This window comes from Capricornis sumatraensis, chromosome 17 (assembly GCF_032405125.1).
Source record: "Capricornis sumatraensis isolate serow.1 chromosome 17, serow.2, whole genome shotgun sequence".
Lineage (NCBI taxonomy): Eukaryota > Metazoa > Chordata > Mammalia > Artiodactyla > Bovidae > Capricornis > Capricornis sumatraensis.
Window position 1 is genome coordinate 76,160,144 of NC_091085.1, and position 22,045 is coordinate 76,182,188.

General features: G+C 54.9%; 1 protein-coding gene across 2 annotated transcripts; it reads left to right on the forward strand.

The window, feature by feature from the left end:
• The first annotated feature begins 666 nt into the window (after positions 1-666).
• Positions 667-16,606, forward strand: TCN2 (transcobalamin 2). 2 transcript variants are annotated; one of them, XM_068989476.1, is made up of 9 exons: positions 667-940; positions 4,231-4,423; positions 5,158-5,246; positions 7,951-8,112; positions 9,355-9,527; positions 9,651-9,837; positions 11,397-11,568; positions 13,760-13,875; positions 16,016-16,606. In XM_068989476.1, exons 1-9 carry the CDS (start codon positions 877-879, stop codon positions 16,075-16,077), a joined length of 1,218 nt encoding a protein of 405 aa, XP_068845577.1. In that variant the 5' UTR covers positions 667-876; the 3' UTR covers positions 16,078-16,606. The 2 variants fall into 2 exon arrangements, with proteins under 2 accessions (XP_068845577.1, XP_068845576.1); XM_068989475.1 differs by having other exon boundaries at positions 669-940; positions 5,158-5,327; positions 16,016-16,589.
• The last annotated feature ends 5,439 nt before the right edge of the window (positions 16,607-22,045 follow it).

Here is a 22,045-nt window from a genome sequence, read left to right on the forward strand (position 1 = left end):
TAATTAGAATGATCTTCTCCAACCCCTTTGGCTCACACAAGAGAAACCATTTCAGACTCAGAGATGCCAAGGTTAACACAGCACCTCCAGAGCTAACTCTTGGACACAGATTCTTCTGTGGGGCTTGGTGGACGGGGAAGCCTTTGTTCTCTCTTCTCCTTGCAGAGACTATTTCTAGGTGACTTTCCTAGTCCTTGCAAGTGGCCCTGCTTCGTGTGTCTAATGATTAAATCTCGCTCCTTAAATTGCTTTGTTTTGTCTCCCAGGAGGCGCCCATCTTTCCGGTTGGTTGAGAAAACTGGGTGGTGTGGTCCGGGTCCAGCGGCCGCGCCCCCTCTGAGCAGGCGGCCAGATAACAGCTGACTGCTCACATGACTGTCCCAGCTCCCAGTCCCGTTCCCCTGTCCCAGGCCGGGGTGGGCAGTTTCAGGGGCTCCTTCTGGGAGGGGTACCAGGTAGGCACCCCAGCCGTGCCTGTCTACCGCGGGAACGGCCGAGGGCATTACAGACTGGCGTGGCTGGACAGACTCGAGCAGATCAGCAGTCCGACGTTCTGCACCGCCGTCCAGGGCTCTTCGGGCGGCGGGGAAGGTGTGGCTGGCCGCCCCCGCCCCCGCCCCCGCCTTCAGGAAGGCCTGCGCTGCTCTGCCCTTCCTTCCCCTGGTCTTTGGCCTCCCTTTCCCCTCAGCTGTAGACCTTTTCCCTTTCCCCTCCGCTGACTTAGCAGTGTGCCGACGGGCGTGGAGGGATTAATCAGTGACAGGAAGCTGCCTCTTTCGGAGCAGTGACCGCTGTGGTCAGGAGAGCCTCTCTCTACCCGGCCAGCCCTAGGAGCCTGTCCCGCTCCCCGCCTGCTGTCCACCCCCTGCTCCTGCCATGGGGCACCTCGGGGCCCTCCTCTTCCTGCTGGGGGGCCTGGGAGCGCTAGCCCAAATCTGCGGTGAGTAACTGGATCTAACCTGGAGAGAGGACCATCTTGTCCTAGCCCCTCATTATACAAGGGGGGAAACCGAGGCTCAGATGTGTGTTGGGGGGTGACTTAGACGCCCCTTGGGGCTCCCACGGCGGTTTGGACTTCCCTGAACCTCAACACGTTTAGTGTGCTGTGTTGAGATGAACTATATGTCTGACTTGCTACCAGACGAGGTCGCTTCCATGACTTCAGTCTTTCGTTGATTCATTCATTCAGTACATGTTGACCTAGCTTTCGCTATGCCAGGTGTGGGACTAGGCTTTGGGGAAAAAACAGGGAGCAAGAAAGGGGTCCCAGCCCTGCCCCAGCTAGATAGAGCTTCCGTTCTAGTGAAAGGGACAATGGTCAAGAGGCGAGTCAATGCTGGGCTTGGGGTCTGTGGCCAAAGGAAGCCCTCGGCCTGGAGGGAGAGAGCTGGGCGCTGCCAATTCAGGGAGAAAGGGTGGAATTTCCGAGGACCAGGAGGCGATGCAGGAACTGAGACCCAAAGGAAAAGGCGCTGGTGGCGGTGAGGAGAGGAGTGTGGGGGGCAGGGGGGCACCCCAGACAGATGGAAGGTGAGCAGGTGGAGACCCGGGGTGTGAGGATGGCAAGGCATTAGCTTTGCACTCCACATCCAGGGGCCTGCCTACTGCCCCGGGGGCCTCTCAGGGCCTGTCTAGGAGTCAGAGTGCACATCCAGGGGCCTGCCTGCTGCCCCGGGGGCCTCTCAGGGCCTGTCTAGGAGTCAGAGCACACAGGCTGCTGACGCCCTGGAGCCCTGCAGGACACAGAGGCAGGAAGGGAGGCACCCACCAGCGGGATCTCTTGTGACCCATGGAGAAACCGAGAGGCAGGCTCACTTGTGTCCAGGTGACGGATGAAGCGGTCAAGGGTCATAGGGACCAGGTGAACTGCCTGCCCAAGGTGCCGTGGCTTTCCAGGACTTTGCTGGAACTCGGTTCTCAGAACTCCAGGTCAGGATCTTCCCTGGGCACCAGGAGTCTCTGACCCCTCAAGCCCTTGGCTCTTGGTTCCTGTCCAGACAGTCCCCAGGGTATGAGCCTTTCAACAATTCGTCCATAGGCTTGACCCCTTTAGAGTGCTGGGCTGGGTTTGGGGGTACAGCCCGTTGCTGCCAGGCTATTTAGTCGCCCCCAGTCTCATTCCCTCACTTGTAAAAGGGGTTGAGAATGCTCCCCGCCTTCCTCCTGGTGTGACGCAAGCATTTCTGCTCTGCCAGCTTCAAGCCCCGTGTGGTTGCGAATATGACAGGGATGCCCATTGTCAGAGCGAGTCCTCGGCTGGCAGAGCTGGGCGGCCCTGTGAACCCCAGGCCCAGAGGGCAGCGCGCTCACCCAGGCTCACTTTTATTACCCCGGGGGAATCTGCCCGGCTCCTTCCTGCTGAGACTGAATCGGGTTTACCTGCCTCTCTTTAGAGCACCAGCTTCTCTTCCCCTCTCTCTAATCCCAGAGCTGACTCACCCGCTGGAGGTCGGAGCCCTGGCTCAGGGCAGGGGCTCCCTCTCTGGTTTGAAGAAGAGGGAGAGGAAAAGAGAACTGTGGAAGGATGGATAAGCAGACAGACTGGCTGAGAAATGGAGAGAATGAGACAGATCCAGAGACAGAGAGAGAGAGAGAAACTCCTACAGAAATGGAGGTGGACACACAGAAAGCCACAGAGAAAGAGCGAGGAAGCACCCGCCCCTCAAGTTCCTTTGCTCCATTCTTGGGGGGGGTGTTGGGGGAGGTAGCTGCCCAGCAGCTGGAATTCCCACTGCAATTAAGAGGAAAGAAAGTGAAATTGAAGTCACTCAGTCATGTCTTTTGCAACCCCATGGACTGTAGCCCACCAGGCTCTTCTGTCCATGAAATTCTCCTGGCAAGAATACTGGAGTGGGTTGCCATTCCCCTCCTCCGGGGGAATCTTCCTGACCCAGGGATGGAACCTGGGTCTCCTGCATTGCAGGCAGATGCTTTACCATCTGAGCCACCATTAACCAATTAGGAGGAAGTAGCCGGGAAAAGTCCAAGGCCACCTCCTCAGCCCAGGTGCCCTCCCTGAGGGAGGCTGGCTCCTGTCTGCTGGAGCTGGGAAATACCCCTGAGGCTTCTGCGTCCCTCGTGGGTGAATCCCGAAGCACACAGATAAATGGCTGCAGACAATGACACTGGCTTTCCAGCAGTTTAGCTCACAATCTCAGGTCCTTCTCACCTAAACTCAGGTGGCAGGAAAAGCATTATTCTGAGATCTGCCCCCAAGGAAGTTCACCAAACAGCCCCAGTGAGCCTACAGTGTTGTTTTCTTTCTTTTTCTTTTTTTTTTGTAATCGGAATATAGTTGATGTACAATGTTAATTTCTGCTATACAGCGAAGTTAATGAGTTATATGTATACCTATGTCCACTTTTGTAAAAGATTTTTTTCCCATATAGATCATTACAGAGTATTGAGTAAAGTTCCCTGCGCTACACAGTAGGTCCTTACTTGGCTATCTGTTTTATATATATAGAGAGAGAGTAGTATGTGCTTGGGGTTCCCTGGTGGCTCAGATGGTAAAGAATCTGCCTGCAACGCATGAGGGAGATCCCTGGGTCAGGAAGATCCCCTAGAGAAGGGAATGGCAACCCACTCCAGTATTCTTGCCTGGAGAATCCCAGGGACAGAGGAGCCTGGCGGGCTACAGTCCATGGGGTTGCAACGGGTTGGACATGACTGAGCGACTAACAGTTTCATTTTTTCAGTGTGTGCATGTCAGTCCCAATCTTCCAGTTTATCCCTCTCTCCCCTTTTCCCCACAGTAACTGTAGTTTTGCTTTCTACATCTGTGAGTCTATTTATGTTTTAAAAACTGGATCTTTAACCTGTTCCCACGTGGGCTGCAGTTTCTGTAAATAGGTGGGACATGCCCACAGCTTTGAACTTGTTTCCTCTTTGCTCCCAGCACCTACATTGAAGGCAGGGCTGGCGTGAGGACCAAGAGGGCTGGGGCGCGGTGCCTGGGGAATCCCCTGTCACTTGCCAGTCTCTGATGAGCAGAGTGGCTGTCTGGTACCTGCTGCTTCTGCCCTGGGCCCACCACCTCTTTCCTGGCCCACTCCAGCCACTCTTTCCGGCTGCCGGCTGCCTCTTGTTAAAACCAGATTCCCCCATACAAGTCGGGTGTGTGGCCGGTGGCCATAAAGGTGGGGATGTTTATTCCCTGGAAAAGACCTTGATAAGATGCCGCTGGTGGCCTCGCCCTGCCCCCTCACTTGGCCTCTTCTCTTTCCTAAGAGATAACCGAGGTGGACAGCACGCTGGTGGAGAGGCTGGGCCAGCGCCTCTTGCCCTGGATGGACCGGCTCTCCCCGGAGCAGCTGAACCCCAGTATCTACGTGGGCCTGCGCCTCTCGAGACTGCAGGCTGGGTCCAAGGAAGCCCACTACCTGCACAGCCTCAAGCTCAGCTACCAGCAGAGCCTCCTGAGGTCCGGCCATGCTCTCTCTTCCTTTCTCCCGGGCTGCCCCTCATCCTAGGAGGCAGGAGACCTGCGCTCCGGTTTGGGCCTATCGCTGCTTTGTTGGGAGACCTTAGGGCAAGTTTCACTTCCTCTGGGCCTCCCTCCATCTGCGGAGTGGGGTTGGTCTGACCGGACTGGAGACACCAATCCAGGGCCCTCGTGCGGCCTCTGTACCGCCCTCTGCCTGACTGAGGCAGACATCACTAATCCATGGCCGCACTCTTTCACACCGAGCCCAGCGGCAGCATCGGACTATCTGCGCTCCCTTTCCAGGGGATGTTAAGTTGGGTGGGGCTTGTCCTGAGGTCCCGCATGGGAGTTTGAATGAGGGGCGAAGGGTCAGGACCACCAGAGAGCGTCTCGTGCTTGGACTCCCTCTTGGGAAGTGGACGCAGGGCGGAAAGAGGAAGAAAGGGAGGCTGCAGGGGAAGCGTGGCCACAGTGGCGGGGCAGACAGGTCGCTTGGACTCAAGAGCTCTCAGTTTGTCCTTGAGTTCAACTTGACATCTTTATGAAATATGTGTGACGTACACCTCACAACTTACATCGCTGACTGCATCTGCTTCTGGCAGGTCTCAGAAACTTTCCAACCGCTAGGATTTTTTTCCCCAGTTTGTCATGTTGGCAGGGAGAGCGCCCCAAGGCAAGCTTACCAGGAAGGGCCTTTCTCACAAAAGTTTTGTTACCTGGCTTGGTCCTAGGCCCTCCTCCAGCAAGGACGGCAATGACTCCGAGGCCAAGCCCTCCATGGGCCAACTGGCCCTCTACCTGCTGGCTCTCCGGGCCAACTGCGAGTTCGTCGGAGGCCGCAAGGGGGACAGGCTGGTCTCCCAGCTGAAGCGGTTCCTGGAGGACGAGAAGGCGGCCATCGGTGAGGAGGCGCGGGCTGCCAGGGGCGGGGAGGGCGCATCGACCAGCATCGTGGAACGTCCACATCAGAGCTGTGGGTTTTCTCCTCAGGCCTCTTTCCTGCCCTCCGCTCTGCCTGTCTTGATATTCATCGAGAAGGCTTGGACCTGCTCCAGGAGGCATCCTTAATCAAGCCTTTCTTGCACCCCGCATGCATTCTGTTGGCAAGTCCTGCTGCCCAGCCACCAAGCTTGGTCTGATTATCCTCCTCTGGACAACTGCCCAGCCTCCTTACTCCTTAGCCTCCCTCTGCTTCTCCTGCCTCCTGACTCAACCCGGTCCACACAGAGTGAGCGTTTAAAGTATAAACCTGGGGACTGCCCCAGCAGCCCAGCAGTTAAAACTCCACTTTCCAATAGAGGAGGCGCATAATCACTGCAGATGGTGACTGCAGCCATGAAATTAAAAGACACTCCTTGGAAGGAAAGTTATGACCAACCTAGACAGCATATTAAAAAGCAGAGACATTACTTTGTCAACAAAGGTCCATCTAGTCAAGGCTATGGTTTTTCCAGTGGTCATGTATGGTTGTGAGAGTTGGACTGTGAAGAAGGCTGAGTGCCGAAGAACTGATGCTTTTGAACTGTGGCGTTGGAGAAGACTCTTGGACTGCAAGGAGATCCAACCAGTCCATCCTAAAGGAGATCAGTCCTGGGTGTTCATTGGAAGGACTGATGCTGAAACTGAAACTCCAATGCTTTGGCCACCTGATGCAAAGAATTGACTCATTGGAAAAGACCCTGATGCTGGGAGGGATTGGGGGCAGGAGGAGAAGGGGACGACAGAGGATGAGATGGCTGGATGGCATCACCAACTCAATGAACATGAGTTTGAGTGAACTCAGGGAGTTGGTGATGGACAGGGAGGCCTGGGGTCACAAAGAGTCGGACACGACTGAGCGACTGAACTGAACTGAGGAACTAAGGTCTCACATACCACGAGGTGTGGCAAAAAAAAAATTTTTTTTTTAATAAAGTAAATATACATCTGATCCTGTTAGCGCTGCGTAAACCCTGCAGGAGCTGCTCACTGCTGTGCTCACAGCCCTCAGGCCCAGTCTGTCTGCCCATTTCTCCTCTGCAGACCCTGCCCACCCACTCGTCCGCCCCTCCGTGGGCTCCAGTCACCCCGGCCATATCTCTCAGCTCACCTCACAAACCAGGGTCTTGACAGATCCAGGGAACCCCCTATCTGGAAGGTTTCTTTCCTCTTCTAGCTCACTGCTATAGGCCTCCGCCTCCCTCCCTCCCTCCCCTGGGTCACTGCCTCGCAGGATCCTGCCCCGGCTCCCCAGCTATTCAGAGACCTCTGTTATTCAGCCCCTTGGACCTTGGTCCACAATTCAGTTATAATCATGGTCTCGTGAGCAGGGCAGCCAGTCCTCTCAGCAGCTCAGAATTCACACAGAGAATTCAGGTGGGAGGGCAACTACCTGGCCCTGAGGCAGAGGCGAAGTTGCGCCCACACACCACCAGCAGAGGGCAGCACTCAGCATTTCCTCCCTCCCCAGGCAGACCCCACCCCACTGCAATTCAGCTCAGCTCAGTTCAGTTCAGTCGCTCAGTCGTGTTCGACACTTTGTGACCCAATGGACAGCAGCACCAGGCTTCCCTGTCCATCAACAACTCCTGGAGTTTAGTCAAACTCATGTCCATTGGGTCAGTGATGCCATCCAGCCATCTCATCCTCTGTCGTCCCCTTTACCTCCCATCTTCAATCTTTCCCAGCATCAGGGTCTTTTCAAATGAGTCAGTTCTTCACATCAGATGGCCAAAGTATTGGAGTTTCAGCTTCAGCATCAGTCCTTCCAATGAATATTCAGGACTGATCTCCTCTAGGATGGACTCGTTGGATCTCCTTGCAGTCCAAGGGTCTGCTCCAACACCACGGTTTAAAAGCATCAGTTCTTCGGTGCTCAGCTTTCTTTACAGAAACCACCACAACCCCCAGGGAAATCTGCTTTCCTATGGCTTCTAAGAAAAACTGCCACACCAGATTTCTACTTGGACACCCCAAAAGTTAAAGTGGCTTGATAAACAACACAGCAATCGATCTCACCCAGACTTGTTATTCCCCTGCCTCTGGGGGCCCAGGGAGAAGGCAAACTTCTGTTCAGAAAATGAGAACAGCCAGCCGCATACTGACATGTCTCTGCCTGGGCTGGGTTTGAGCAAGTCCTCAGCTAGCACTGGCTGCACTGTGCCTGGCCTCTCATCACTGTCCACACCTCCAGGCACAGCGCCTGACACTCAGTGGCGTCTCAGCAAGTATGCGTCAAAGGGGGTGAAGAAAAGAAGGGTCCCTGATAGCTCAGTTGATAAAGAATCCGCCTGCAATGCAGGAGACCCCGGTTTGATCCCTGGGTTGGGAAGATCCCTGGAGAAGGGAAAGGCTACCCACTCCAGTATTCTGGCCTGGAGAATTCCATGGAGGGTATAGTCTATGGGGTTGCAGCGTCGGACACGACTGAGCGACTTTCACTTTCACCACCCAAAGGAGGGTGTCGGGAAGCTGGTGCTGGCGGGGGGCTGGTTGCTGGGAGGGGCAAGCGTGACGCTCCCACCCCGTGGTTTTCTCGCTCCCAGGGCACAACCACCAGGGCCACCCCCGCACCAGCTACTACCAGTACGGCCTGGGCATCCTGGCCCTGTGTGTCCACCAGAAGCGAGTCCACGACAGTGTGGTGGGCAAGCTCCTGTACGCCGTGGAACACGAGCCACATCTCCTGCAGGACCACGTCTCTGTGGGTGAGTGGGCCGCACCCTGAAGGCCAGGCTGGCGCCCCTGCAGCCGCTGGCCCCAGGCTCACCTTTCCTTGGGACGCCTCCTCTCGGGTCCATTAGGAGGCGGAACGGTGAGGGCTCATTGTGGTGCAGGGGCTGTGAGTCAACGCTCCTGCCCCCATCCTCCACCACACTCTTACTGCAGGTCACCCCGGACAGCTCGGCTGGCCTTTCTAGCTCAGCTTCTCTGGTAAAATAACCCCCTCCGCGGCATCTCAGTAAGAGATGTCTGGTTTTTTAAAATTAATTAATTTTAATTGGAGACTAATTGCTTTACAATATTGTAGTGGTTTTGCCATACATTGACATGAATCAGCCACGGGTGTACGTGTGTCCCCCATCCTGAACCCCGCTCCCACCTCCCTCCCCAACCCTTCCCTCAGGGTTGTCCCAGTGCACCGGCCCTGAGCGCCCTGTCTCATGCAAGGAGATGTCTAATAAGTAAATGACATAGCATGGCGCCCGGCATGGAGAAAGTGCTGGACACACAGCTATGATGTTCTCATCGAGTAAGCTGGGAAGGGACTTCCCTGGTAGTCCAGTGGTTAAGACTCTGTGCTTCCAATGCAGAGGTTTGATCCCCCGCCAGGCAACTAAGCTCCCACATGCCCTGAAGTGGGGCCAACATAAACCCAAAAATGAAGCAGGAGGCCTGAGACCTGGATTCCGGATCTGCTTCCTTCCTGTGTGACGTGGGTCTCCAGGGCCCTCTCTTGTCCTGGTGCATCTCCCACTAACGGGATAGAGCTAAGCAGCGTCAGCCCGGGGAAGGACCTCGGGGTAATGGGCAGCCGCGGGAGGGCTGGAGGAAGGGGAGAAATAGGGTCAGAGCAGCATTTTAGAAAGTTTCCAGCCGCTGAGCGGAACAACTCAGCCCAGTCTGCCCAGTTTCCAGGATGGCAAACTGGGATGGGTGGTCACCGGATAGAGGTTAGTGAGAGAGACTGGAGGAGGGAGGGTCAAGAGGACCTTATCCTACACCACTCGCTTGCAAACCTGCCTGCACTTTAGAATCACCAGGGGAGTTGTTTCGTTTGTTCATTTGTGGTTTTTTGTTTTTTGGGGGTGCGGGGGCCATACTGCACAGCTTTTGGACTCTTAGTTTCCCCAACCACGAAATTAGAAGATGCTCGCTCCTTGGAAGAAAACCTATGGCAAACCTAGGCAGTCTGTGAAAAAGCAAAGACATCACTTCGTCCCCTGCAGACACCATGGCCATGGCAGGCTTGGCCTTCTCCTGTCTGGAGCTGTCCAACCTCAACCCCAACCAGAGAGACCGGATCAGCCTGGCCCTCAGGAGAGTGCAGGAGAAGATCCTGAAGGCCCAGACCCCAGAGGGCTACTTCGGGAATGTCTACAGCACCCCTCTGGCTCTGCAGGTGGGGAAGAGACTCCGGGGCCACGCTCTACCCTAGTGGCTGGAGGGAAATGGACCAGCCAGGGGCTGGAAGACCCGGCCCCTCTGACCCGCCTCCTCCTTCTCTTCCCCATTCCATCCCCAGTTGCTGACGGGCTCCCTCAGCCCCACTGTGGAGCTGGGCATGGCCTGCCTCAAGGCCAAGGCTGCTCTGCAGGCCAGTCTACAGCACAAGACCTTCCAGAACCCTCTCATGATCTCTCAGCTGCTGCCCGTCCTGAACCGGAAGAGCTATGTGGATCTCATCTCCCCAGATTGCCAGGCTCCAAGAGGTAGCTTTTCACAGAAGCCCCGCTCTTTTCAATCTGCACTGAAGTCTCCTTGTCCCAATGGGGGTGGGGGGGATCTTGCTCCATCTTGATTTGCTGAATCAGCGGGGGTCTGCAGGTGTGCGTGGGATACACCTGCAGCTAAGATGCCTTCACAGGTTCTGGATGCTCAGTATGGGGAGGGACCCCAAACGGTGAGCTACAGGCTTGCTGTGACTCTTCAGCCCCTTGTGTGATGCCCAGTACAGAAATGTTTGAATGAATGGATGGATGGATGGATGGATGAATAGATGGATGGATGAATGAATGGATGGATGGATGGATGGGTGGATGGATGAATAGATGGATGGATGGATGGATGGGTAGATGGATGAATAGATGGATGGATGGATGGATGAACAGATGGATGGATGGATGAACAGATGGATGGATGGATGAATAGATGGATGGATGGATGAATAGATGGATGGATGGATGGATGAACAGATGGATGGATGGATGAATAGATGGATGGATGGATGAATAGATGGATGGATGGATGGATGGATGAACAGATGGATGGATGGATGAATAGATGGATGGATGGATGAATAGATGGATGGATGGATGGATGAATAGATGGATGGATGGATGAATAGATGGATGGATGGATGAATAGATGGATGGATGGATGAATAGATGGATGGATGGATGAATAGATGGATGGATGGATGGATGAACAGATGGATGGATGGATGAACAGATGGATGGATGGATGAATAGATGGATGGATGGATGAATAGATGGATGGATGGATGGATGAACAGATGGATGGATGGATGAATAGATGGATGGATGGATGAATAGATGGATGGATGGATGAACAGATGGATGGATGGATGAACAGATGGATGGATGGATGAATAGATGGATGGATGGATGAATAGATGGATGGATGGGAAGAGACATTAGCTCCCCAGCTAATAATTTGATTAGCTCGCATACCTCATAATGACTCCCTGAATTATGAAGTTAGCTGCCTGAATCAGGGCTTCATCTGAGGGAGGGACTAGGGTCGGTGGGTGGGATTTTCCAGTGGAGAAGAGAGGGGGGAAGGCAGAGTGGGGAGGGGGTGTCAAGGGCAAAGGCTCAGAGGCGTACAGTCTGGAATTGCAGGGAGGGTCTCACTGCAGTATGGGATCTGGGAGGATGAGCTGGAGTGGCAGGAAGGCAGGAGGATGAAAAGGAGGGGATCCCGCAGAGGTAACGGAGGATGACGTGAACAGATGTATGTTCTAGTTAAGGACCCCCTGGGCTGCTGGGGAGGCAGGTAGGTGGGAGGGGGCACTAGAGCAGAGAAACCAGTGGGGGGCCTGAGCTTGGGTGGTGGGGGGTGTGGGAGCTGAGGGACTGGGGAGGCTGGGAAAGCAGCTGGGTGGTATTGGCGGCGGTATTGATGGGGAGGGGACCCAGGGGAAGGAGGAGGTCCCAATGGGCCGCAGTGTCTTCCTGGGGAGAAAGGAGGACTAAGGCCTGGCCCCCTACCCTCAGAGCGGCTGCCCCTTCCCCTCTCCCCGGCGCAGCCCTGTTGGAACCGGCTCCGGAGACCCCGCCACAGGCCCAAGTCCCGGAGTTCATTGACGTTGTGCTGAAGGTCTCCGGCATCTCCCCTTCATACACACACTCTGTCTCTGTCCCTGCCGGCTCCTCCCTGGAGGACGTCCTGAAGAACGCCCAGGAGCACGGAAGATTCAGGTGAGACCTCCCCGCCTCCCGGCCCTCACCTGACCCGACCCGGCATCCCCCGAAACAGGACGCGGTGAGGCAGGGGCTGGAGAGCGGGCTCCCTCGGGAGCGGCCCAGCCTTTCTCCCACCTGCTCTGCCCCCGAAGCCCCCATGCTGTGGTGGAAACAGGCATCAGGGTTGGGAGAGCAGGCTCCCAAGGCAGACCCTGGAATTCCAGCTCCGTGCTCTCCAGCTGGGGGCCAGGCCAGATGCCTTCCCTGGAACTCATGAGGACGGCGCGGTGCCCCTCACCTCCCACCCGCCAGGGCCCCTTCGGGAGCTAGGGCATGAGGGCAGACAGGACGTGGTATTAACACGTGCTTTTTGTGCGCAGGGTCACGCACTTAGTAAGCACTCAACACAGGCTAGCTTTCAGAAGGATGAGACTGTTTAGTATCAAACGATCCTGGTCCGATCCCTGTGATGAAGGAGTCACCTGGCCAACCCTTCTGCAGAGTGCGGTGGGACAGTGGCCTGCTTGCTTCTCACCCTGACATGGGATGGATCAGAGATGAGCGTTTCCAGAGCACTGCTCTGGGCCCCGCCATGTCACCTGAATAAGATGGCAGGGGTCCCCGGCGGGGGTCCAGCCCAGAGGTCGAGTGCCTCCCAGCGGACCCCAGAACCTGCAGTGCGCTGATGGCCGCACCGCTGGGCCCCCACACGCCGGGTGCCCTTGGCAGGCACTGGGGGCACCTAGCTGACGTGCATACTCAGTTGCTCAGGCGTGTCCGACTCTTTGGCGACCCCATGGACGGTAGCCTGCCAGTCTCTTTCCATGGGATTTCTCAGGCAAGAATACTGGAGTGGGTTGCCATTTCCTTCTCCTGGGGATCTTCCTAACGCAGGGATCGAACCCGGGTCTCTTACATCTCCTGCAATTGGCAGGCAGATTCCTTATCACTGAGCCACCTGGGATTACCAAGGTCATGTTTGGACATTGTCATCAAAATGGAAAGAAATTTGAACTTTTTTTTTTGGCCACACCACAGCATGTGGGATCTTAGTTTCCATAGCAGAGTCGAACCCAGACTCCCTTGCAGTGTAAGCGCAGAGTCTCAACCACGGACCACCAGGGAAGTTCCAACTTGGACAGTTTTATTCAGAACTGCAGGACCTCTGAGAAAATGTCAGGGATACCAGTCTGAGAAATGATTCTCTTGGTGGTAGAAAGGGTGCCTGAGCTAGGTTCAGGGGCCAGAAGGGAGGCATGTTTGAGGCACATGAGTGCAGGCAGAGAAAGCTGGACTCTGGAAGGAGAGAGAGGAAGAAAGACAGGTGGCGAAAAAGAGACAGAGGGGAGAGAGCAATGGGGCGAGGCAGGCCAGCAGTGCTCTGGGCAGCCACGTGGCCCCTGAGATCTGGGTATGGGCTGCTCCCTAAAACCTTCCCTTTGACCAGGTCACCCTGAGGGCAAGAACTATGAAAACCCTCCCTCTCCAAGGCCAATGCCACTGATAAGGAGAGAGGACGGCCACGGCCTCTAAAGAGAGTCATTTTGGCGGCTGTGTCCATGCTCAGGGAGGGGTGGTGTGAAGGAGTGTCTTGGTTGCAAAGGCCAGGAATCTAATCCAAGCCTCTCTGGTAGCAGGCAGCGTGGGGTGTGTAGAGTCGGAGGGAAGACTGAGCAACCCAGCCGAGAGAATGGGTGTGCCCCTGAGCCACAGAGGGGGCTTCCTGAAACTCGGGTTTGATCTCTGAGTTGGGAAGATACCCTGGAAGAGGAAATGGCAACCCACTCTAGTATTCTTGCCTGGGAAATGCCACGGGCAGAGGATCCTTGTGAGTTACAGTCCATGGAATCCCCAAAGAGCCGGACACGACTTAGCGGCTAAACTACTGAGCCACAGAAATGCCTCAGGGTGTCTCTGCCTCTGTCTCACGTGTTCTGCTTCTTCCTCCCGCTCGCCCCACTCTGGGCGTTGGCAGCTTCTGATTCTCACCCCGCTGCAAGGTCAGCCCCCAGAGTGGGAGGCGTCTGTGGGGCTGGAGAGGAGGCGTGGAGGAAGGGCGCCTGGTGAGGCTGCCCAGGAAGGGCTTGGCTACCACTGCCCTGAAAGTGAGAGCAGGGCTTGCTTTCTGTGAGTGGTTCAGCTTCTGCCCTTGGGTCGACGGGAGCAAAAGTCACCTTTTCTTTCTCTTCGTCTGTCCCTTTGGTAGGTTTAGAACACAGGCCTCCCTGTCAGGCCCCTTCCTGAGCTCCGTGCTGGGGAAAAAGGCTGGGGAACGTGAGTTCTGGCAGGTTCTCCAAGCTCCTGACACCCCCTCGCAGCAAGGTGAGTCTGGTGGCCAGCCCCCTGCGGACGTGTTCCTCAGCCCAGCCCTGTCCCACAACCCAGGCTTCGTCAACTCACCCCAGCTTTCCCCCAGAACCTTCCTGGGGCTCAGCCTCAGGTCACCGCTGACACTCAAGTTTGCATATAATACATTTAACTGTATTCTTAAGAATTTTTGTGTATGTCACTGTGGCAACTCTGGGAAAGCAGATAGACAGAAAAGAAGAAATTTAAAATTGCCCACAATCCACTACCCAGAGATTAACTTTTTTCTTTTTTTTTTTTTTAACTCCTGGTGTGTTTTCTTCCAGGTAATTAAAAAAAATATGTATGTTTGTTTCCTCGTAAAAATGAAGCCGTGCTCTATGGCAGTGCTGTCCCATAGAAATAAGATGTGAGCCTCGCCACGTGTAACCCTAAATTCTGCAGTTGATCCAACTAACGTTAACAACACATCTTATTTAACCCAGTACATCCACGATATCATCCCAAGATGTAATCAACGCAGAATCGTTGATGACATATTTTGCGTCTTTTTTTGGTCCCTTTCCAGGGCTCAATATAGATACTTGTGGCTAATGGCTGGCGTATTGGATGGCAAACTCGATACACGGTTTTGCAGTTTATCTTTTTCATCCTTTTGCCATCTTTCTATGTGGGTGTGTGTAGACCTTCCCCTTTCTTTGTGATAGCCACATAGAATATATCACCCAGCGGGATGGTTTGGGCTGCAAGGAACAGTAATGTAACACAACCTAGCTTCCACGATGCAGCTTTCATTGGCCCATCTCTTGGCTCCTGTGACCAGATTCCAGGGGGAGAAAGGATTTCAGCCCCAGCCCCACCTCCCCGAGACCCTCCTCCTCTCTTTGCTGGCTTCCTCCTCCAGAGAAGCTGCTCTGTGTCTTCCCGGGGCTGCTCCCTTTTATGAGGCAGGAAACTTGTCTGTGAATTGCCCAGCACACGTTTCCTGGCATCTTAAAGGCAGACTTGGGATTCAGGTGCATTCCTGGACCCCTCCCTGTTACCAGGAGCCGCCCCTCTGCGCCCATCCCTGGCTGGAGAGAAGGGACCGTCGCAAGCCTGGCTTAGGCCAGTCAGGGCCCAGCCCCGGTGTGGGATGGGATGGGCGGACCGCAGCTTATCAACTCCTGCTGGGCCTTTAGCGCGTCTCCAGTTTTAACTCCCCACACTGTCAAAGCATCCCTGAGCATCAGCCCCATCACTGGACAAACTCTAAGGATCTTCTGTCCCCGCTTCTGGTATCTGGGACTTCTAGGGGGCACTTGCCCTGTGCCAGGGGATTGGGCCGAGTGATTTACAGAAGGTGGGACTTACTGAGGGAGCCCAGTAAAAAGCCGTCTTTCTCCCTGCCTGGCTTCTGGACAAACTGAGAAATAAAACCAAGAGGCTACAGATGGAGAGACCAGATCTGGCCTCTATTACCGATAAAGGCTGGATTGAGGAGGTAGCTGAAGGGGAGAGCCTGATGGACTCAGCCATGAGGCAGATGTGAGTGGTGGTGTCCTCTACCTCCCCGACCCGGCCCCCCGGTCCAACAGGAAGCCCACTCCCCTGGGGAAAAAAGGAGGGCCGGGTTGTTGATATTATCACTACCCTCATTTTAGACATGGGAGTAACAGTGCTCGGAGAGTTTACATAACCTGCTCAGAATCACATGCCTATGAGTACAGAGCTGAGGCTTGAATCCGGGAGTCGTGCCGGAGCCTGGATGGTGCCTCGGGAGTGCAGGCTGACCACACTCGTGGCCCTGCTTCTCCCCAGACCTCCCCAAGCAGGTCCCTCTTCTGGGTGGCCCCTCGGGGGGCCGTGAAGACAGTGACCCCGCCCATCAGTGTTGTCAGGGTCTCTGGCCCCTTTGGCCCCACGGTGGTTATTAGGGTGCCATCTCATGCCCTCCCACCTGCCTGGGGGGTTCCCCATTGCAAAGTGAGCCTGTGGGTCTCAGCGACCCTGAGGTCACACTGAGTCCGGAGTCTCCAGACTGGCTCTGCACAGAACCTGGGTATCCCACCACTGAGCCCTGAGCCCATTTTACAGGGCAGGGGTCTAGAAGGTGAGGTCGGGATGGGGTACACTCTGCCCTGTTAAAACCCACCTCCCCAACCTATTTCTGCAGGTATTGCTGACTACAGACCCAAGGATGGAGAGACCATCGAGCTGAGGCTGGTTAGCTGGTAGCCCCCCCCCCGGCTCACCCACCCCGCTGCCTCCCACACTTCCTGTCTCCCGCCCTCCCTCCAGACACCCCGGTAATGGGCACACGCCTGATCCTGCTGCCTTCTCTTGCACACTTGTTCGTGGATCCCACAGCCACCAGCCCTGCGGGGGTCCTAAACCACCGCCCACCTGGAGCAGGGAGCCCAGCACCTCCCCCAGGAGGTCTGTCTGCCTGGGTCTGGTCCCACCTGGCCCCACAGGTGACCCGTGAAGGTCACTCACAGGCCGGAGGGCGTAAACGTCTCAGACTCCTCCCTGGCCGCCTCATGAGTACCGCTCGCTGCGATGGGGGTCCCTCGAGGACAGCCCTGCAGCCCTGACCCCAGCTCTCCACTCTGTCATCGAGGCTGCCGCCCCAGAGCCAGCTGCGTTGTTTACTGCTGTTGAGGGTCTCTGCAGAGCTCTCAGCCCACCTCCAAAATGATTAAAGAGTTGGTTGTGCACGTGGCCCAGCGTCCTGATGCCTTGAGCTCGGAGTCAGTGCAGGTGCTGGGAGCAGAGGAGGGGAGACAGCCCTGTGGGCAGCGGAGGAGGCTGAGTGAGCGTCCTTCTGGGTCCTGGGGGACCGAGGCTGGCAGTGGTGACGCCGATTACTGTTTAGGGGTGTGTACTTTCTAGATGCTTTCTTGCACAACTCTGAGGTTGGATGTTTCTCCTTTCCTCTCTGCTTTCAGATGAGGATATCAGTGCTCAGAGAGGGAGAGTGACTTGCCCGAAGTGGCCCGGGGCTGGGGTGTGGGGTGGTGATTTAGGAGACAGATAGACCTGGGGAGGCCTCCAGGCTCTTCCACGCAAACACTGAAAACCAGGGCCTTCAAAGATTGTGTTGACTTAAAAAAAAAAAGCGCAACATGAGAATAGGGAGTTAAGTTTTATTTGGGGCAAAATGGAGACTATGGCCTGGGAGGCAGAATTTTAGATAGTTCTGAGAAACTGCTCCAAAGAGGTAAGGGGGTTCAGTATATATATATGATTTTAGTGAAGGAGGTATGTGCAGTTAAGCACACATTTTAGGAGAAGCTTCCTGCTCATCTTGTGAAGGTTACTGCTAGCCACGAGGAGCAGATGGCTCCACTAATGATCTTAGTGCTTTTCCAAATATGAGAAGATGCAAGAATTAGGCTCATAAAATCTCCTGAAAATATCTACCTGGTGGCTTCTTCCGGCTTTTCCCAGAGCAGAGTACCTCGTTCTTGATCTCCACCTTGAACTCCTTTCAGGGTGTGTTGAAGGTCAGCGCCTGCAGTGGCTAGTGACTTCATTCTTATAGAGGCAGAAGGCAAGTGACACTTTTTAGCTGGCAATGGCTGGGATTACATGGCAGAGTCCAAATTCAGCTGGAGGCCCAGGACCCCCGAGGTTTTCCTCAGAGGACGGTCAGGGCCTCAGCTGCCAGTGGGGTGGCGACCCTGCCTGTCAGCAGGAAGGGCTGGGTTCTGGGTTCCCCTCTGAAAAGTGGGGTTCTAGCCAGGCAGGCACCCCGTTAGCCCCCTCGCACCAAGGTTAGGAAGGAGGTCTGCCCTGGGAGGGACCCTCTGACTGCACGTCAGGTTTTACCGTGACTCTCGTGGAGTCAGCAACACCACAGATTAAACACGTGCTTCTTCCCCAGTATTTAGGGTCTGGGCAGGTGAGGAAGGTAGGCAATTTAAGAAACGCTCTGAAGGGACTTCCCTGGTGGTCCAAGGGCTAGAACTTCGCCTTCCAGCGCAGGGGGTGCAGGTTTGATCCCTGATCTGGGAACTAAGATCCCACATGCCTTGTAGTCAAAAAACAAGCCGTACAACAGAAGCAACGTCGTAACAGATGCAATAGTCTTTAAAGTAGTCCATCTCAGAAAAAAATCTTTAAAAAATAGAAACTGCCTTGATATTGAGACAAACATCAAAGGATCTGAAAGCCAAATGAAAACAGGACCTCTGTGTTTAAGGTGTAATGTCCACGCCCAGCCCCCCAGAGTGCTGGTTCCCCTGTCCCGCCTTGATCTAGGCCAAGGGTGCTCCAGAGAGGGATTTGGGACCAGCCCTGTGACCCCTTCACAGTAAGGTGAAGGCTCAGAGAGGTCTGCGGCTTGCCTCAGGTCACGCAGCCCGGGCGTGGCAGAGCCAAGATCCTTACCCACTGACCCCCACCCTTGCCCCTACCTCGAACCACCACTCCCCCACCAAGGAAGCCAGGGCCCCTCCATCGGGTGGGGAGTGCTGGCTGGGGCGGGTCACAGGCCAGGCTGTGGGTCGGGGGTTGATGTAAAGGACCCTCGGTGCTCCAGGGTCTGGATGTGGTCCTCCCCCCAGGGACTGTCTTAGTCGGGGCGTGTTTGGCTCTAAGAAGCAGGAAGCTATTGAATCCTGCTCCAATCAAAGGATGTTTGCTGGGAAGGCTCAGCCCACCAAGTGAGGGCTGTAGAGGTGCGGGCAGGGCAGTGGAAGCCGGGAAGCTTGGCTCCTTGCCCCGCACCCACTCAGGCCCTCTCCTCAGCCTCCCCCTCGGCCAGCTTCCTCTGAGCGTGGTCAGTTTGCCAGCCCCCTTTTATTTTCTCAGCCTGTGTCCCAAAGCTTGGGGAGGGGTCCGACCGGCACAGCCGACTTCTGGGCCCTGGGGCAGGTGTCTAGTCTGGCTCCATCCGCAGGGACCCTGAGAGGGGGTGGGTGTGGACAGTCATGTCCACAGTAAGGGGCTGATGGGGACTCCCCTGGCTGTCCCGGGGTTCAGACTCTGCACTTGCACGGCACGGGGCGTGGGTTCGATCCCTGGTCGAGGCCAAAAAGGGAAAAAAAGAAGAAGAACTGTCGTAAGCAGAGGCCCTCCCTGGGAATGGGGCCCAGGTTCATGTCTGACCCACGTTTAGAGCTATGTGACTGCAGACAAGCCACGTCCCCTCGCGCCACGTGTTCCCTAACCCGCAGCTGTGGGCAGGCGTCTCGGGTCAAGCCTGTGAGCCCACGGCAGATCACAGTCAGGAAGGCTGAGGCCCCACAGCAAAGTGACTGGGCTGGGGACACGCAGAGACCTGTCCCACAGCCTGTGCCCCCAGGGTCCCTCGCCGAATCACCTGCTTCGGTGATTAACACCGAAGTTGGGGGTTAGGGGGTGAGGGGTAGGGGGTTGGGGGGTAGGGGGTTAAGGGATGGAGGTTAGGGGGTGAGCACCCCAAGGGCAGTACTCAGACCTGAGGGCTCTGGGAGCCTGTGGGCGGGGCAGGCTCCTTAGGGCTTGTCTGGGTTTTGGCCGGGGGGGGGGGGGGGGGGGGGAGGGTGGCCAAGGATTTCGAAGGAGCCCCTGCTGCGTTCTGTGAAGCTAGGCGCACCCCCTCATTCTTCCATGAGGGGAATATCCTGTAGAGAGCCTTGGTGCCTGCAGGTCAAAGCAGGTTAAAAACTAGGGCTCAGGAGCTGGACAGACCTGGTCTGAATCCACCCCCACCACCTCAGCAGCACGAGCCCCTCCCCCTTCCCCCTACTCCCACGCCGGGGTTTACTGATCTCTCCTTCCCACCAAGGCCTACCCAGGGTTAGGGTTCCTCTTTCCTCATAGCTCACCTCTCACCAGGCAGGGCAGGTCAAAGGGATTTGTGGCAGTCTTGGAGAGTGTCAACACTGCCTACCACTCCCCACTGGCTCAGCTCTGAGAAGATGGGAGGGTTGTTAGTATTTTTGAGGGCTTCCCTGATAGCTCAGTTGGTAAAGAATCTGCCTGCGATTCAGGAGACCCCAGTTTGATTCCTGGGTCGGGAAGATCTGCTGGAGAAGGGATAGGCTACCCACTCCAGTATTCTTGGGTTTCCCTTGTGGTCCACCAGGTAAAGAATCCGCCTGCAATGAGAGAGACCTGGGTTCAGTCCCTGGGTTGGGAAGATCTCCTGGAGAAGGGAAAGGCTACCCACTCCAGTATTCTTGCCTGGAGAATCCCCATGAACAGAGGAGCCTGGTGGGCTACAGTCCATGGGGTCACAAAGAGTCATTTCCACGACTGAGCAATTGGATGAATGCATAAATTGAATTAAAAACTACTAAAGTGAAAGTCACTTAGTCATGTCCTCCTCCAGGGGATCTTCCTGACCGAGGGACCGAAATCACATCTCCTGCATTTAATTCATTGTTTTTTTTTTTTAATTAAAGGAAGCTGAAAGGAAAACTGACAAAAATCTCAAAGCTAATCTAACCCACAGGGGCCCTGATTCCTCCTCTTCAGGAAATGTTGGGGGAGCCGCCCCCTTGGCTGGCTCAGTTCCCCTCCTGCAACCCCTCCTGGAGAAACCCTCCCTAAATATTAATTCCTGCATATTTTTGTCCTTTATCTGGAAATCTGCTCTACAATATGGACTATTTGCAGGCTCCTGTGGGTCTCAGAATCACCAAAGGAAAATAAAACAAAACACATTCCTGGACACACCAGAGGGTCTCTGATTCAGCTGGTATGAATCAACAGCGGGCTGGGGGTTTTTAATTCCAGTCCAAGGATTGTGATGGGGATTAGGGGACACCTGCAGCCATTTGTGATGTTCAAGCTGGTTTTAGAAAAGGCAGAGGAACCAGAGATCATATTGCCAACATCCGCTGGATCATCGAAAAAGCAAGAGAGTTCCAGAAAAACATCTATTTCTGCTTTATTGACTATGCCAAAGCTTTTAACTGTGTGGATCACAATAAACTGTGGAAAATTCTGAAAGAGATGGGAATACCAGACCACCTGACCTGCCTCTTGAGAAATCTGTATGCAGGTCAGGAAGCCACAGTTAGAACTGGACATGGAACAACAGACTGGTTCCAAATCGGAAAAGGAGTCCGTCAAGGCTATATATTGTCACCCTGCTTATTTAACTTATATGCAGAGTACATCATGAGAAACGATGGACTGGAAGAAACACAAGCTGGAATCAAGATTGCCGGGAGAAATAACAATAACCTCAGATATGCAGATGACACCACCCTTAAGGCAGAAAGTGAAGAGGAACTAAAAAGCCTCTTGATGAAAGTGAAAGAGGAGAGTGAAAAAGTTGGCTTAAAGCTCAACGTTCAGAAAAGGAAGATCATGGCATCCGGTCCCATCACTTCATGGGAAATAGATAGGAAACAGTGGAAACAGTGTCAGACTTTATTTTTTTGGGCTCCAAAATCACTGCAGATGGTAACTGCAGCCATGAAATTAAAAGATGCTTACTCCTTGGAAGAAAAGTTATGACCAACCTAGATAGCATATTCAAAAGCAGAGACATTACTTTGCTGACTAAGGTCTGTCTAGTCAAGGCTATGGTTTTTCCAGTAGTCATGTATGGATGTGAGAGTTGGACTGTGAAGGCTGAGCGCTGAAGAATTGATGCTTTTGAAGTGTGGTGTTGGAGAAGACTCTTGAGAGTCCCTTGGACTACAGGGAGATCCAACCAGTCCATTCTGAAGGAGATCAGCCCTGGGATTTCTTTGGAAGGAATGATGCTAAAGCTGAAACTCCAGTACTTTGGCCACCCCATATGAAGAGTTGACTCATTGGAAAAGACTTTGATGCTGGGAGGGATTGGGGGCAGGAGGAGAAGGGGACGACAGAGGATGAGATGGCTGGATGGCATCACTGACTCAATGGACGTGAGTCTGAGTGAAGTCTGGGAGTTGGTGATGGACAGGGAGGCCTGGCGTGCTGCGATTCCTGGGGTCGCAAAGAGTCGGACACGACTGAGCGACTGGACTGAACTGAACTGCAGCCATTCTGCACTCTGACCACCAGAGGGCGCCATGGACCGAGCTAAGCGCTCCCCTTTGCGGTCTCGTTCCTCCAGACAGGTTGCTGTCATCAAGGGCTTGCCGGTCAGACAACAAGGCTAGGGGTGAACCGTGTCCCAGGGGACAGGAGCTTCCACAGAGGAGGAAGCTGTCAGCAAAGGGGCTCACTCACAGCGGGCTGTGGGCACCTGTGATCCTTGCACACTTGGACTCCA

Excerpts from the sequence above, each read along its gene's own strand:
- TCN2 (XM_068989475.1), top strand. The coding sequence starts at position 877 with ATGGGGCACCTCGGGGCCCTCCTCTTCCTGCTGGGGGGCCTGGGAGCG. Across the intron at positions 941-4,230 it reads AGCGCTAGCCCAAATCTGCG|AGATAACCGAGGTGGACAGC; the intron begins GTGAGTAACTGG and ends CTCTTTCCTAAG. Across the intron at positions 11,569-13,759 it reads CAGGAGCACGGAAGATTCAG|GTTTAGAACACAGGCCTCCC; the intron begins GTGAGACCTCCC and ends TCCCTTTGGTAG.